The following is a 17,590-nucleotide window of genomic DNA, read 5'->3' as shown; positions in this document are numbered from 1 at the left end:
TCATTAACGTTTGCACGGAAATTCGTAATGTGACTCCTCTAAACGTTAAATATGTGTATAAATAAAGATTAAAAAAACAACTTTTCAATATGGATTGATACATTTATTTTAAATAAACAAATAAAGGCTAAAATGAAGTAGATATGAAGCATATACTTAAAATTTGGGTAGCAGTGAATCTTTCACAGCTTTCCTTTCATATAAAAATAACTTCAGGTCCTTAGATTTTTCAAACTCCTTGCAATGTGAGTCTAGCTTACAGGAGGTTTTTTTTTTTTTTTTTTACCTTGGCAAATTTCAATGATCTGTAACTTATATTCATATTCTAACAGCCCAGTGTCATGGTAAAGGATGAAATAAGCATGAAAAAGCACATCTTGTGTTTTTTTAAAAAGGTACATTTCTCTTGAGCCTGGTTGATTTTCATGGTAACTGATACAAGAAACATAATAATGCAATCAAAAATATGTCCCAGCAGTGAAATGTATACAACCCAGCCCCAAATGCGGATTTTTAAAAAATTATATGAAACTGTTCTGATTTTTTAAGTTTCATAGATTCATAGAAATGTAATAAACACATGCATTTTAAAAGGTGATTTGATTACATAAGAGGTGATCACAAAGAAATCTCTGAATTGACGTCAGCTTGGCATTAGAGTAGAAACTAAATGTTTATCGCAGTCTGGTACGATAAAATCTTTGGCTATATTGTGATTGCTAAGAAGCAAATCTGTTTAAAAAGTTAATTGAAGAATTGCTCTTGAATTTTATTTTTTTACAGATAGACGAAAGAAAGAAAGAAAGAAAGAAAGAAAGAAAGAAAATTAAAGCATAAAATAAAAGCTGTAGTCATGAGGGGCGGGTACACGCCAATGACAGTCATTGGTACACGCCTACAAATCAAATGATGCGGGCTTCCGTACACCACGTGACCAGCAAACAGGGAAGCGTTGCGTCAGGGTTGAGCTCGTGCCCGTGTTTTTGCAGTCACGGAGGAGCGGCCTCACCATTTCACGCTGTTATAAGGCGCAACGCGGATGGTAGAGACACTCTGCTTCAGAAGTTTGTAGCTGGATGAAGAAAATGGGCTCTTTTCGCTGCTCCGGGCCGAAGATATTCAGCTTTCTCCTGATCTGCGTCACTTTGTGGAGCCACCTAAGCGGGAGCAGCGGGACCAGCTCTTCACGGAGACCTAACATCGTTCTGATCCTCACCGACGACCTGGACGTCGCTATCGGGGGTCTGGTCAGTAGGAGCTTATCTGAGAGTCATGACATTGTTTTTTTTAATGACATTAAACCAGATCGGATAAAGCTGACAGCTAACATTCCTGACAGCAAACATCATGCAGGCATCCCACAGAGTCAGCAGGCTTGTCAATCCATCACCACCAATGTTTTTATTATAATTAAAAAAACAGAAGAAGAAATGTTTTTAGCCAGCTAGAGGATGTTATGTTTATAAAGACTGGGTCTACGTAAATGAGTTGTTTGTGCTATAATAACCAGTCTGACAGTAATGGTAATACATAATAATTATAATAATCCCAAAGTAAACACTTTAAATCTGGTCTGTCAAACAGCACGATCTGATCTCAAGTGGGCTAGGCCTGTTAAACTATTACATGCATATTTATACACATATTTAAAAAGAAAGAAGTGTTATCCTTACAGAAGGTATAAAATGATTTTAACTGACCAGCTTTCATATCTCCCCTCTGGGCTTCCAGGCCCACTAAATCAGGCTTTTACTGGCCCAAAAACGATGCTAAAATAATTAAATTAGTAGTATAGAGCTAGATCTGCTAAATTAGTTAGCAACTTAAAGTTTTAAAATAAATGTCATGGAGGCCAGGTGCGGTAAATGCGGTGCCTTCTTTAGATTCACCTCTGCAGGTAAGAGTGCGAAAGAAATAACTCTTTTTTTACATTTTTTTTAAAATTTTAAGATCATGCCAGGTTCACACCCCTCTTAAAAATGTGTACAACATAAGGCATTGTTTTAGGTTACATTTACTTTCATTTCATGTCTGTTTACAAACAGGTAATGAATAGCCCAAGATGTCTTATAAAAAAAAGTGCAAAATAGACCTGTGATCATGTGACGTGCATTACAGTTTACAGATGGGAAAGGCACAAAACCTCGGCAACAACAGTATTTTCCCATCTTTAAATTAAACCAACTGATTTAAAGATGCTTTCCGATCATTTTTACCCCTCCATGGTAAATCTAGCATCACCAGCACACCAAGAACGGAAAATCTTTTTATTCAGAAATTAGTGTGATTAATGATTTCACTACAATGTTCATATTTTTTTGACCCACTCCTGGTCTTTATGCTGTTTAATGGACACTGCTGTTTAAAAGAGTAAAACATAACTCCGTAAAGTCACTGCGGAAAGTAACTGATGTGAGACTGTAATCAAAACAAAAACTGCTGATACATACAAAAAAAAAACTTGCAGGTTTTCTTATTTCTCGTTTCATCTGCTGATTCAAACCCAGATGTACTCAGACTGATAGCTTATAGAGATGCCATCCAAAAACATTAAACTGCTGTGTTTCGCAGGTTAAATCTTGTTTCTTCATCGATGAAGGTCAGGAATTGTTGCTGATCATGTGCCTTTATTTCTACTCTTGACCTGTGTGTGTCCAAAAACTCCTGACTACATGTTTATGCTTGACTTTTATCAAATTTACATCACACTGGTGACTTTCAAGCCACATCTAATATAAAGCTACTGATAGATATTGCCATTACCTAAAGAACAGCTTAATTTAAACCTAATGCCAAATTTATGTATAAAATAAAAAATCATAACACATGCTGAGCCTTATTTTTGACTTTAGTTTGAGTAAAGAGTCCAACTTTAGATTATTTTGTGCTGTTTTGGTACAAATTTTTCAGGTTTTGAGTATCTGAACCTAATATTACACCGAATTCACCTTCAGTTGTAGCAGCAGTTATATTACAGAGCCACAGTATGTTAATCCATTTATTTTGTGCTGATTAGTGCACAAAATGTTCAGTGTTTTTCCAGAGGTGTGTAATCTCTGCTCTGTCTGAGACCACAGTCATGTGAAAAAGTGAGGGCACCACATGGAAACCTTTGGTGTTATTGACATCTTTGCACAAGCAAACATGTGGTCTGCTTTCAAACAGGATCTACAGATAAAGGTGAATAGTACAACAATGGATAAAATACTTTGCAGTTGAAAAAGACTCTGTCATTGGGATCATGAGGTAATGCTGATTGCCCAATTTAGCACAGATCATATGGGTGTTTTGCTTGATTGTCCACCAGTCTCAGACATCAGTTTGCTGACACTTTTGACAGATTTTGGTGGTTTTAATTGAAGTACTCCCTGTTTTATATAGTCCTAAAGCATTCCAGTTGATTAATCATGTCATAAACCTCAATTTCTCCTTCTGAGCCAATCCCCGATGCACATGTACAAGTCTGCTTTGGGCTTCTTGGAGACTTCTTTGTCAGTTTTCTGCACTTTTTGAGGATTTAGTGTTAGAGCTGAAGCGTTTCTTCAAATTGTTTCGAAATCTTTTTTAATCCTTTGATAACAAGTGTTTTTTAAACCCTAAGAGAGATCCAGTCATCGGCATTTAATCTGAAATCCTTGATTATAATTTCATAAATGGGATGATGTGATGAATGTACGTTTACTTACTTTTCCAGTGTTGCTGTTCCAATGCTGAACTAAACTTTGTGTTATTTATTTTAGCATTTCACCCTCTGAAAGCACTGTTTCAAATAGATCAAATATTTGCTGGTCTAAAAAAAAAAAAAGCTGTTTCTATGACAGCGGCCTTCTCAATAGGACAAAAACTACATCCTGTTATTGCTGATAGCCGAAAAGCAAACAAAGAGTTTAAGTGCAGGGAATTTAATTAATGTCAGCGAAAATATAAAATGTGTTTTCCTTTCAGAATCCACTGAACAAGACGAAAAAACTCATTGGTGACGCAGGGATGACCTTCACAAATGCAGTAAGTATAACCTGCCTACATGTTCCTCTTGTCATCAGCATAGACTGTATATCAAAGATGGACTTAGCTAGTCATATCACCCATTTGATTTGTGAAATCTTTTGAAACCTGAGATCGTAGCTTAACGGCACAAATGCAGGAAGGACCAGGTTTTTAAAAAAAAACAAAACAGGTATGCTACATGCTAATGCAGCAAGCTCCTAATCACAAGGTAGCTTAACCCTAAAGTAAACCCTGTTTTATGGTTCTTTTGGACACTAAATAGGACCATAAAATTTCAAATAACCATATGAATATGAAGTGAGACTTGACTTGACCAACTGGGACCATAAATTTATTGAGAAAGTGTTTAAGGTAATAAATTAATCAAGTAGGGAAAAAAAAATTCTCGCCCACTTCTATATAACTTCTTTTTGCAATCAGAGGAGTCGCCCCCTGCTGGCCATTAGAAAGAATGACATTTTAAGACATTTTGCGCTAGCTTTACTTTTCAGACCCAAAATTATGTACATCTTTTATATACAGCTTTCAGGGACTATTAAGTGTATCATTTTAGCCCTGCTTTGCGTCTGTACATTATTTTGTAGCATTATCTAAAATGACTTTAAATGTAAATGACTTTACATAAAAGCTGCATGTAGAGAATCACAAGTCAAATATAATTAAAGAAAATCCTTTCAGTTTCGTATCGCGTCTTTTTCCCTCAGTTTGTTGCCAGCCCGCTGTGCTGCCCCAGTCGTGCCAGCATCTTGACGGGGAAATACCCCCACAACCACCACGTCATCAACAACACCTTGGATGGAAACTGTAGCAGCAAAGCCTGGCAGAAGAGCGAGGAGCCGCACACCTTCCCCGCCTTACTGAAGGCCTCCGCTGGCTACCAGACATTCTTTGCTGGGAAATATCTCAACCAGGTGAGTGTCGCTTTTTTGCCAGAATCGGTGACTTGCCTTTGGTAAGAGGTTGTCCCCCTTTGTTCTTGTACTGCGCTGTTATCTGAAGAATGAAGGAGCTCAAAAATAATTTGTTGGTGTAATTCCCCTGTAATTAAATGGAAATTCAATGTCTTTTATTTGAAATACAATATCAGTACTTTTAAGTAGAACATGAATAACTGGTATACTTCAGCTAGTTTATAGGAAACGAGGCCCATTTTTTAAAATACTGTGTAAGTAAATTTAAGAAATGTGTAATTTGATAATAATTTTGCATTTAAAAAAATCAATACACAGTACTTTTCGGGGCCTGGGCCATGTTATGAAGTGGCTTAACCTCGCCTCTGGGAATTTAAGAAAAGAGACACAAATTACACTGCAAGTGATTTTAAGTACTTTGTGTCTCCTTTCCTTTAAAGTAACCACTCCGTAATACAGCCCGAGCCCTGAAAAGCACAGAATATTGTTTTGTTTGTTTGTTTTTAACCACTACATTTCCAGAAAATTAGCTAATTACAGTTCTTTACAGTACTTAAAATGTGGAAACTTAAAGTGTCACTTATCTCTTGTCCTGTAAAATTAGTTATGCACTACTTAAGTTTACTTAAAATATAATTGTGTTTTTCTTTTCTATAAAATAACTTGGGTTATCCAATATCTAAAATTACTTGCATTATATTTTATTTAATTTTTCCTGTATGAACCAGATTTGTTGCCTCTTTTTCTAGTATACCTCTCTCTGAGTAGGTAAACTTTGTACATAAATATCATTATATTGTAATTTCAAATAAAATATATTGAAGTTTTAAATCATATGCATGTGTCAGAGATTCATAAAAGTGAGGCATCTTTACTGCAGTGTTCAGGAGACTGTCATTAGATGTGCAGTCATATGATATATCGTCTGAGGGTGAAGGTTACATCTCCCCTTGTGATTAACAGATGGTCAAATAGAGAACCAGAACGTCCTGTTTGTTAGGATGTTTAAAGTGTCACCAAAAAAGCCACTTAGGCCTGTTTTGCTACTTCTCCTTTTCACTCTGTCTTTGAGCATTTATGTACCAGAAAATGAAAGAACATTTTCAAACTGGATTGAGCAGGTCGAGTCCTGCAGAATAAACACTGCATGATTCACGTCATTGTACAGTCACATACATCAGGCAGATCAATGTCACGCAGTGTGGCTCGCAGGGAATTTGGAAGATATCTAAAAATCTTGCAAATTTCTCTACATGGAAATCAGCTGTGATGTCATTTATGTTTCAAATAAATAAATAAATAAATGATTTTCAACAAAATGTATTTCAACAAAAAATTAAACTTAAATTTGGTTTAAATACTGAGCAAATCGATCCTGTCTGAAAAGTGGAAATCTTTTTGAAACGTGACGGTGAGGTCTGAAATGGAAACCATGAAGAACATACGCGTTTATATGTCGTGCTCATCTATTTTTTTTGCAGGGTAATTCTCTTCATCTCGTCATGCAGAACTGCACATACTCAACATTTATGCTATTTTGCAGTATGGGCACTCGGAAGCTGGTGGAGTGGAGCACATTCCTCCAGGTTGGAGTTACTGGGTCGGGCTGGTAAGTCTGAATGTTCACATTATTTGCTTTTGTAGATATCATGGACCAGTTTTAGAGCTTACCTTATTGTCGGAGACAGTCATGCAGCTATAATCTCAAAACTATACCATTTCAAGTTGGACTGACTCCACAAGTTTCTGAGAAACTCAAATTCCTGTGGTCTCAGGTTTATAAGACCTCTAAAGACAAAGAGGGCCAAATGTTCCTAAGGGTGGAGCACGTCTCTGAGGAAAGGACTCTTCTTCTTCTTCATCTTCTTTGCCATCATAGAGTCAGTTTAATGCCTGTGTTAAACTCACTATCATTCTGCCTTGTGTTCGTCTCCTCTTCTATTACTGCTTTGATCCGTCAGCATTTTTCTTAGACAACCCAAAGTGTCTGTGGCCTCGCTGCTTCTTCTGAGAACTTGTTTAGAGACTCGGCTGCCTTTGCTGATTGGAGTCTTACGTTTTCTATTAGCAAATTCTGCATCTGCGATTAAAGCTGCTCGTCTGTCTCGGTGAACAGTGATTGATGTATTGATCGTCACATGATGTGGTCATTTTGGGCGTCTGCCTGTTGATGCTATCAATCAAACTGAGTTTATTTAGTTTAACATCTGAGTTAAATGCTGCTCCAAAGGAAAATTCGGCTCCTGGAAATGAAGGCTTGTTTAAATCCAAGAATTTTCCTAAAACCATCATGTTTACTGCGAATTTCCCTGAAAAGTTAGGATTAAATCTGTCAGAAGAGAAGTCATTTACAAAGCATCTTATCCCTTAATTCTTAAGGTGCAAACCTTAACTGTTAATGCTGGGGAGAAGGACATATAAGAGTTTTAGATGTAGTACCATGGGAGCGTATCGGATTAACTCTCTGCTACTCTTTCCTTTCAAGTGAGGAAATAAAGTGCAGTTTGTATTCTGCGGTTAATGATCTTCTTCAGCTTCAGATGGTCTGCGCAGTGCAACCATTGTAGTTCTTTCCCTGCTACTGATGGGAAATAAAACAAGTTCAGTATCAGAAAATTGGTCAGAAAATTGAGCATTATGTGTAATTTTTAAGTCTCCATGACTTTGCAATAGAGATCTTGACTCAGCTGGTTGTATTTCGGTTATATTCTTTATTAAAGCGAGGTTGCAGAATGTCTGTCTCACTTTGCAGTTCTGTTTAAAATCTATGTGGTTCTGGCTGGACTCTAAATTTAAGTAGTGAAGTTGTATTTTTGTGTATCTGGACATCAATGCTTTATTACCAATAGTTGCTATGCTATTATAGATTGCACATATTTGCTAACTTGACGCCTTTTAATTGCAAACTGATCAAAGACTGACTTTGTCTCATTGTCGTTTTATCACCATCTTGACACACAAAAGTTGATTTGAAAAAACCTACTTCCTGCATGTGAACTGAGCTATTTTAAAAATGTATTAATGACCTCTCAATAACCTCTCTCTGGGTTTGAACCAAAGGAGTCGCCTCCCGTTGGCCATTTGAATGAATGCAGGTTTAATACATTCCTGGACCGGCTCCATGTTTTATGACTGTGTTAATCTTTCATACTGTCTCCATTCATACCTCCCATCTCCATCTTTCATACGAAGACACAATGACACTGTCACGTCCACAGCTGTGATTAAACCAGCATAGAACTGGTGCAGAACCTGAGACATTTTCTTCTTTGTTTTGAAATGTGTGTGTTTGCTTTTTGTTTGTTTTTATCCATATTTTCCTGACAGTTTTATTATTTTCATGAGTTCCCAGTTTATATTTAATGTTGCAAAAATGTGTATTTCTGATTAAATCAGATCTGATATGAAGCTACCTCACACACCACTGTGAAATGTAGGCGGTCATGTGGCTAAATAAGGAGACAGACTAATAAAAAGGCTAAAATTAGATTTGTGTGGATTTACAGAAGGTCTCTAACTGGTTTGCAGAAGTCGGAGGTCACGTCCAGACTGCCGTGCAGACTGGTTTATCTTCACTGTCACTGGATGAACAAACACAGATTAGAGCCGTGGTCCCATGACTTGGAAGTTTATCATAACAAAGAGCGAGACTCATGCGGTTTATAAGATTTTGGCAGTTTAAGCCAATAATCCTTCTGGCACTGCCCCAGAGTCACTATCACTATGCTTTGAGGGAACTTCTAACAATATGTTTCCATGAACTGCAGCTCGTCTCTGATGATTGGTGACTTCATGTGATCAGCTGTGAGCAACAGTTGTAACCGCTGTTTTTAAGAAAAAAAATTAGATTTTAGTCAGTGCAAAAGAAAACCCACCGACACTGTAAGGAAATCATTCTTGAAGCTGTCATATTTGTTTGGATTTCATCTGTGTTATTAAATCAGTTTGCAACAACTGTATATAAATGATGGATGCAGCGACCGTCATGACAACCATTAGTTTTGGACCCTGCACTTTGTCATCATTAGTGTTTCGGCCGCCTTCTTGCTGGTTATTAGGAGTGAGAAGTGACCGTATTTGAAGAGGGTGACCTGCTTCGCTATCATGACCCTAACTTGTATCCAAATGGATGAATTATAAAAACAATGTAGCCACTGTACACTTGTTGTAGAAAGTAAAACTATCGATACAAGCTAAAACTATTTCAGCCTATAAACTCGCTTATTTCTGTGACATCAGTGTCAACGTGGAAGAACTCGTTTTTTTGGTCCCAGCATCAAGTGGCCATCAGAGGAACTGCAGTTTTAGGACTTTTTTCTGAACCCTGAAGGTTTCCAGGTTTCTTCACCCTAACCCTGTGCATGGTTCAAAAATAAATATCAGGCTTTTTATATTGACTTCTTAAAATTCACTTCAGCTTCTTAGACCAAGATTATATAGATACATACATATAATACACACCTGGAAATGATTTCTTCCACTAGGTGTTTTATTCTGTGTGATTTAAGGCTGGGAAATCTGAAATGAAGAGGACGGTTCATGTGCTTACGTAATAATTTGCAGTTGTTTACACATGATCCGAGTGGCTCTTTAAACCTGAAGTGTTTTACAGAGTCGTGTCGTTTGTGTTTTCCAGGATAAAAACTCTAAATACTACAACTACACACTATCAGTGAATGGGAAGGCTCAGAAGCACGGAGCCAACTACACCAAAGATTACCTGACAGATCTACTGGTGAGAGACCTTTGATATGACTGCACACCGTCCTTTACTTCATTTATATAGCCACAAATGTAAAGCATCCTTATCTTGTTACTTTAAAGACAGTTTTTGGTTCACACTTCCATTTTTAGGGACAAAATAGAAAAGACAGAATTCATGTCTGCTTGATAAATTACCGTAAATTAAAGTTTTTTTTGGGTGAAACCCCCCTAGATTTTAAGAGAGAGGGCTCTACTCCGCTTTTTATTTTTTTATTTTTTTATTTTTTTTGTTATGTTTGACTTTATGTAATGTCAGAGAAAAAGAGGTAACTTCTTTTTATATTGTTTGTAAGACCAACAGTCTGACAGAGAGACAGCCATGCACAATGATGTAAGGGTCACATGCAAAAATGATCAGCGATCAAAGGCTCTGATCACTCTCTTCCTCGTTCTCAGGCCAACATGTCTCTAGACTTCCTCCAGTATAAAACCAGCTACCAGCCGTTCTTCATGATGGTATCCACGCCGGCCCCCCACTCCCCCTGGACGGCAGCACCTCAGTACCAGAACCGCTTCAACAGCACCAAAGCTCCCCGAGATCCCAACTTCAACGTCCACGGGAAGGTAGAATTTTTATTAGTCGTTGCTGAATTTCGCTGGTTCCAAAGTAAGATGGAAGAAAGCGCTCTGTTAATAACTTCTGTTGGGTTACATCAGTCTCTACGCTAAAGAGGACCTTGCTAATCATGATGACTTTCATTTCTCCCCTCAGGACAAACACTGGTTGATCAGACAGGCTAAAACTCCCATGTCAAACTCCTCCATTCAGTTTCTGGATGATGCCTTCAGGGGACGGTCAGTCGCTTCACCTCCTCACCTTCCTCTTTCTTTGCTCCACTTCCTTATTTCCTTTTTGAAACATCCTCCTCAGCTCCTTACCAGACCACTGCTTTCTGTCACCTTTCACATCCTCCTAATTCTCCTCCTTTCTTTTCACCTTCAGGTCTTAACATAGTTTCGCACAGATTTAGCTTGTTTTTGCAGCAGTGTGTGTGCAGCTCCTTTCTGGCCACCAGCTTTCTTAAATGAGTCAATATTAATTTAAAAATACCATTTATACGTTTTTCCACTGTAAATATTTTATTGGCCAAGTTTTTTCTGACATGAAATACAATCAGCTGCTTCATCCCCGAGTCTGTCATCCTTTGCATGGACTCCACCATCACATTGTGCTTTACAGCCTCGATGAGCCTGGTGTAGTGGCCCAGAGAACACCTCTTAGTTTGTGCTATAGCCGACCAATGACAAGAAAACAGTCCTACAAAGGGTCAGCAAATCATTCAGAACGCAGCTACGAGGCTTCAGTTCAATTAAATTTTATTTCTACAGCACCCAATCACAACAACAGTCGACTTAGGCACTTTATACTGTAAGGTAGACCCTTACAGACCCTTAAATTAAACTGTGAAGCACTGTGACTTTTTTCTGAAAGGTGGCAAATAACTACATTTTTCTTACTTACTTAAAAAATACAACAGAGGAAATTGGCAAATAAGGTGTGGAATTAATTAAGGAGAATTACCGACAATAATTAGAAACAAAAGCAAAATAAAGAGTAAAGACTTAACTCTTCCACTGTGTCCAGCCACAACAGCAGCGAGCCACGAGGGAACACATGAGGCAGAATGAACGGGGCTTTCACAATTAGAGAAATGTGATTTCCTATTAATAAAGTGAATGTGGATGAAAGAGAATGGAACAATGAGTTGGCAGACATATGTGGATGGCTGAAAAGATACCTGAGCAGCCCACCTGAGTCAGTGGGGGGGGGGGGGGGGGGGGGGGGTCTTTGTATGTCACATTTTGTCCTCATTCCCGGTTTATCTCGTCCTACAGGTGGCAAACGTTACTGTCAGTGGACGACCTGGTGGAGAAAATAGTGAAGAGGTTGGAGGTCAGAGGTGAACTGAACAATACCTACATCTTCTTTACTTCTGATAATGGATATCACACAGGTATGTCTGTGCGAGCGCTTTTTGTTTTTTATTTCAACATCTACAGTTTTTCAGAGGATAGTTTAACATTCACAAGGTTTGGTTAGCTCTCACTGCTAATTGTTTCCCACCCTTTTATACCTCCAAAGGTTTAAAACATGAGAAACAAAACTGTTTTAAAATTGTCAGTACTGTTGAAAATGTGGCCAAATCTCAGTCACAACCTAAAAGTGACATCTCAGATGATAAGAAGTGCGTGAGACTTGTCTTTTGGACGCAGAGTAAAGAAATTGAAAGGACTCTGCAGCCTTGACAAGCGTGGATGTCTCTTCCTGTTTCAGGTCAGTTCTCTCTCCCAGTGGATAAAAGGCAGCTGTATGAGTTTGACATCAGAGTTCCTCTCATGGTCAGAGGACCAAATATCAAACCCAACCAGACCAGCCAGGTACACACACACACACACACACACACACACACACGAAAGATGAGATGTCTTTGCTCTCTAATCAATATTTAGTATTTATCATTATTTACTGATCCTCTATTAATACAGTTACTGTTGAAATTATATTTTCTGTCTATATTATAATCTTATAACCTCTGACATATTTAAGGAAATGGTTCCAGTATGAGGTTTTTTTTTTTTTTTAAAGCATTACTATCATAAAAATTAAACAGATGCTATATTCTTTCAAGATCCAGGCCAGTTTTTAAGTTTCCATTCACTTTAAGTTATCTATAACTCCCTCACAGATCACTGCATTCTGTTTTTGTTTGCATTTTACACATATTTAGTTTATTTTGGACATTGGGGTGTAAACTGAGAGCTAAAAACTAAAACAATTAACATCATATCACCAGAAACTCAGTGGATCCACCCACAGTCCAGAAAGTTTGAGAACATTTGCAGTTACTTCTACCTGCATATGTTTTGGCTGAATATTATTATCCTTGTTGCTGGTAGAAAACATTGACTTTAATTGATGTTTCACACTTTGTTGCCATTGATGTTTTTGGTATTAGTTCTTGGTTAAATAAAGTAAAAGTAATAAAGCAGTAAATATTAGTCACCTATGTGTTATAAATAAATGCATATCCTGTTTTTATCTTGTTAGTGGATTTATATTCAGTGTAGCAGCATGAGCCCTCCTGTATCGGTCCCAAAAAGAGGAAAAGCAGCAAAGAGAGGAAAAAATCTACTTTCAACAGATGCACAGGATCTGTGTTTAGAGATGGTGCATCCATTTTGCTGGCCACATTTGTTGGATTGAGTGTTTCTTTTGTCTTTCCAGATGTTGGTAGCGAACGTTGACCTTGGTCCGACCATCCTGGACATCGCTGGGTACAACGTCAACAAGACCCAAATGGACGGCATGTCGTTTCTGCCAATTATGGTGAGAAAACTAAGCTTGTGTTCTGCTTTTGTTGTCTATAATACAAGGTAAAGGAGGTGTGGTAATGAATTCAGGGACGGTTGAATATTAATATGCTTAGTCAGACCCAAGTACACAAATAAATCCTTTTATTTGTAGATATATTACTAACAAACAATTTTTACATCATCAAATGTTGATCAATTGCCACATCAACACATTACTAATAATATAATAAGAGGTAAGTGACAACTTGTCAACAAAACTCAGTAACGATTATTAGGTATAAAAATAAATTTAAAGTCACACTTGTTCATATCTGTGTGTGTCACCAGGAGGGGAAGATGAACAGCAGCAGTTGGAGAACAGACATCCTGGTGGAGTACGAAGGCGAGGGCAGGAACAAGTCAGACCCTGCCTGCCCGCTACTGGGACCCGGAGTGTCGGTATGGAAACAGGGATGAAGTAAAACTTTGCTGTTGGTGTGGGTTGTTTTGTTTTTTGGGGGTTTTCAGCGGCACCAAAAATTAAACACCAATAACAAACGTTTTTTCTATAGGAGTGTTTCCCAGACTGTGTGTGCGAGGACTCTTACAACAACACTTACGCCTGTGTGCGCACCATCGCCCCCTCTTCCAACCTGCAGTACTGCGAATTTGATGACAATGAGGTATAGTATTTTATTTATTTGCTTTTGATTTTCAGTCTTTAGAAATTTGTCAAGCTAGCCAGCTAACATTTGTATTCAAATGTTATTTTTGTTGGCACTAATGTTAGGCAAGATGGCTACGATTAGCTGTGCAACTTAGCTGTGCTGCATTAATCTGGTGATGGTTAGTTCATAAAGCTGAACTAACCTAAAGTGCTCCTTTTTATATTTTTGTGTAAGAAACTGATCCCATATCCTTAATATAGAAATCAGTCAAGCAACTGGGACAGTTGGGAATGTCTCACTTTTAAGATAACATCTGTTGCAGCGTTAGTGATAAAAGAGGATTTACCATGTGAAAAATGCTTCGTATAGCACATTTAAAAGCACTGTGTGCAGGTTTTGAAAGTCTTTGATTTGCTGGCATCTAGTGGTCAAATGGAGAATGGCATGTCCTTGAGTTTCTTCAGTTTTGAATCATTAGCATATTTCACAGACGTCTATGTTCTGTAGGTTTTCGTAGAAGTCTACAACGTGACTGCAGACCCGTACCAGCTGACCAACATTGCAAAAACCATTGACAAGGAAGTCCTGGAGAAGATGAACCACCGGCTGATGATGCTGCAGTCCTGCTCCGGACAGTCATGTCGGACACCCGGCGTGTACGATCCGAGGTCTGTTCAGCAAAAATCTGCATTTTGTCTTTTTTTTTCCCTTTTTTTTTAAATCAATAAAATTATATGTGAATTCTCTCATACTTAAACATTTAAATTCCCAAAAGTTATCCCGCACATTCACTTTTTTCTAAACTAATTAAATCATGGCTATTGCATAAATACACAATTACTGTGTACTTTTCAGTATTTTTCATGTAATGAGTTGGGATTTCTTGATAAATACCTTGAAAATAAAAATATCCTGTTACTCAAGAGTTCTATTTAAGTCAGCAATTAGTTTTTAATTAATTACATTTTTTTTTTACCTTTCTAGTGAAGTTTTCCAGGCTCTATTAACACACAAGCATTAATTATTCTACCCTGTGATATTTTCCTCCCCTCAGGTATAAATTTGACCCACGGCAAATGTTTACCAGCCACAGCTGGAGGCTCAGCAGACTCAGGCAGACACTGAAGTAGGAAGACTGCGAAGGATGTGGGGAAGCTGGGGAAGAAGGGCTGCGTTGAGTGATGTGTACAGCCTTTCCTGATGTTGTTGCCTTGTTGTCGGGCCTCCTGAGCCAGTCTCTTTGTAAGATGAGGATGGAGAAGGGATCAGGTGGGGGTCATATTATGGCGCTGCTGGAAGATAGGAGGCCCACCTTTAAACTGTCTGTTTGGACTGCTTTTCAATGATTTTGTCAGTAGGTGTGAAAGAGAGCCAGATTATTCAGAACTGATTTACACGAGGCAAGCCATGAATTAAAACCCTGTTTTCCTATAAGCCTTATTTTGCACTGAACATATCACTTTAATTCCTTTCAACTACTCACTCTTCTAATTGTTTAATTTATGGTTGAACACTTGAATTTATCAGAGAAAGCTACAGAGCCCTTACTTTCCCATTAGGTGTGACTGTTTTTTCCTATCTCATGCACTCATTTTAAATTTTACTGTAAATTCACTTATATGACTTTGCTCACTGTGAGTGGCATAAACTGCAGTTCCTCTAATGGCCACTTGAGGGTGGCTTCAAAAGTGAGGCAGTCCCAATAGATTCCCATGTTAAAATGTCAAACTTAGCACTAGAAATAAACACATTTACAGGCTGCTACAAAAAGCAGTTCTGGTCTTTACCGTTAATCTAACTCTTCATAACAACTGTAAGGTAGTTTAATTTAAAAATAACCCATTTATTTTAGTTATATTATGGTATAAGGATTATATGATTAGGCCCTCTTTAACTGGTGGATGCCAGCATAGATTTACTTCAGCTACTTTGAGTAACTAAACCGGAATTTCAACTTTATTTTTTATGCCTTTGTTCATTGTAGTTGTTTGACAAATAATGTGACCTGCTGTGTAGTTAATGATACAAAAGTCTGCCCAAGAAGTTTCTACTCCAATTTTAGTTGTTGTTGTTTTGGGGTTTGTTTTCTTTTTTTATTTTGCACTAATTAGTCAACTTGTCTATTCAAAGCAGTCATCCAATCAATGGACCCATCTGCGTAAAACTAGAAAACAGACTAGACAGTATTTTTTTTTTTTTTTTTTTCCTTACAATATTTCCCCTGAGTAAAAACACGCGCTGACGTTAGCTGAAAACTTAGGTTCATCCTCCAGTCCAAAGACCAATCTTGCAAACCACTACCTAACACTGTAACGCTTTCTTAGGTCAAACTAAAACTTTTTTTAGCAGATTTTTCTCCATTATATCACAGCTTTATGCATTCATTACAGACACGTAGGAGTTTATAATAAATAATCCTGTGCGCACAATAAGGAACTGTCACCTTAAGGGACTCTGGGGGCTCTGCAGAAAGTTGTACTTGAAATACTTCAGCAAATACAAGCTCTAAACTGCAAACAAGGCTCCACTTTAAGATTTTCTTAAACAGTTCATGTATCCAGGTTAATTTTATCAGGTTTAGAGCAAAGTTCTCAGAGCAAAAGAGGTTCCTCTGACAGGCCGAAACAAATAGATCTTACAATTATTTAGCAAGTAAATTTTAATTTATCAGAATTATAAGACTGATTAATCAACTCAAGTTCAAGCCACAGTCACAATACCCTCTCAGTTGCCCTGCACATCCTCCTGTGATGAAGGTAGCAAACAAAATTTGATCATTTCAGTCTCACAGGTTTTATATGGTAACTCTAACACGATCCCCCTTCCCAATTTAGCGCAATGTCCAAGATAAACGACGACTGTTTGTTTTTGAGAGATTACACAAAACAAAAAACTTTAAATTTTTAATTAATAAGGGTTTTTTAAAATTAAAAATAAGAGTTTGCTGACATTATTCTGCCGACCCCTCAATTAAACTCCGATTGGATCCTTTTTCATTCTTAATGACTGGTTCAAGTGTCAGCTATAAACTCTGTTTTGTTGGTTTGAGAAAGGTTGAACAGACAAACACGGTCAAAAATTTTGTAGCATAACATCAAAAATATAGCAGCTGTGGCTGCAATGCTTTCCAACTCTGATGTGACAACCACAGCTCATTGCACCCACTTGGCACGAGACCAGATATGCCACAGGTTGCCAAAAATAGGAGGACAGCAAGTCAGATGTAGCAACAGTACAGAGCATCCTGTAATTTTTCAAAATAAAAGACTGTGCACCAAACAACCCTTCCAAAACCATCCTAGTGGGGAAAAGATGGAGCAAAACTACATTTCTGATGCACTTCTCAAACTTGAGACACACAAATTCATGGCCTACGTGAACTGAAAACATTGTGCTGATGTTCAAACTTGTAAAATTTATGATCAGTAAGATGTGTGCAGATCACTCTGAGGTGGAAACCTCGGAGGGAAAATGCTAAACATCTGTTTTTAAAACAGACTGCGTGTCATGTTGACTGAGAACCGAAAAGACTTTCCCATGTTCTACTGTCTTGTTACTCTTTAATAATACTATTGTGTTCATGTATTGCCTCTTGCTCTGTATTCAAAAAACTGGACTGAATTCACGTGATCATCGAAATCCTCCACTGGACTGTTTTGCCGCCTCCCCCATACAACTGATCACTGATCGTATCTTGGACTCACTGATGCACTTTCCGCTCTGTCAGAACAGTTCAGTCGTTTTGGCACCCTTGAGTAGTTTTTGATTATGTATTTTTGGCTTGTGTTTTTGTCCAAATAAAGATCTATTCTAAAGCAATCACATTCTGCTTCAGTTTTTCACTTTAAAAAGGTCCCAAAGTGTCCCACACTGCCTGAAATATTTATTAAATTACATTTCTGACCTGCCTCAATCCTACTGTCATTCAATCACTGCAGTTAATAG

At 37.8% G+C, this 17,590-nt stretch overlaps 1 protein-coding gene across 1 annotated transcript; it reads left to right on the top strand.

The window, feature by feature from the left end:
* Positions 1-922: 922 nt before the first annotated feature.
* gnsa (glucosamine (N-acetyl)-6-sulfatase a) lies at positions 923-17,464 on the top strand. Its single transcript, XM_084910248.1, has 14 exons — positions 923-1,247; positions 3,946-4,005; positions 4,713-4,919; positions 6,463-6,528; positions 9,556-9,654; positions 10,080-10,247; positions 10,396-10,478; positions 11,520-11,638; positions 11,959-12,062; positions 12,910-13,011; positions 13,326-13,436; positions 13,550-13,660; positions 14,153-14,313; positions 14,700-17,464. Exons 1-14 carry the CDS (start codon positions 1,077-1,079, stop codon positions 14,773-14,775), a joined length of 1,638 nt encoding a protein of 545 aa, XP_084766374.1. The 5' UTR covers positions 923-1,076; the 3' UTR covers positions 14,776-17,464.
* Positions 17,465-17,590: the final 126 nt, after the last annotated feature.

Source organism: Perissodus microlepis, chromosome 17 (assembly GCF_051167445.1).
Source record: "Perissodus microlepis isolate ML-2025 ecotype Zambia chromosome 17, ASM5116744v1, whole genome shotgun sequence".
Lineage (NCBI taxonomy): Eukaryota > Metazoa > Chordata > Actinopteri > Cichliformes > Cichlidae > Perissodus > Perissodus microlepis.
Note: the sequence above shows the minus strand (reverse complement) of the source record. Positions and strands in the feature narration are given on the sequence as shown.

What these genes read in the sequence shown, in the direction of transcription:
- gnsa (XM_084910248.1), top strand. Translation starts at nt 1,077, where the DNA reads ATGAAGAAAATGGGCTCTTTTCGCTGCTCCGGGCCGAAGATATTCAGC. An exon ending in ACTTCAACGTCCACGGGAAG is followed by an intron (nt 10,248 to 10,395) that starts GTAGAATTTTTA and finishes TTCTCCCCTCAG; the next exon opens with GACAAACACTGGTTGATCAG. An exon ending in TACTGGGACCCGGAGTGTCG is followed by an intron (nt 13,437 to 13,549) that starts GTATGGAAACAG and finishes TTTTTTCTATAG; the next exon opens with GAGTGTTTCCCAGACTGTGT.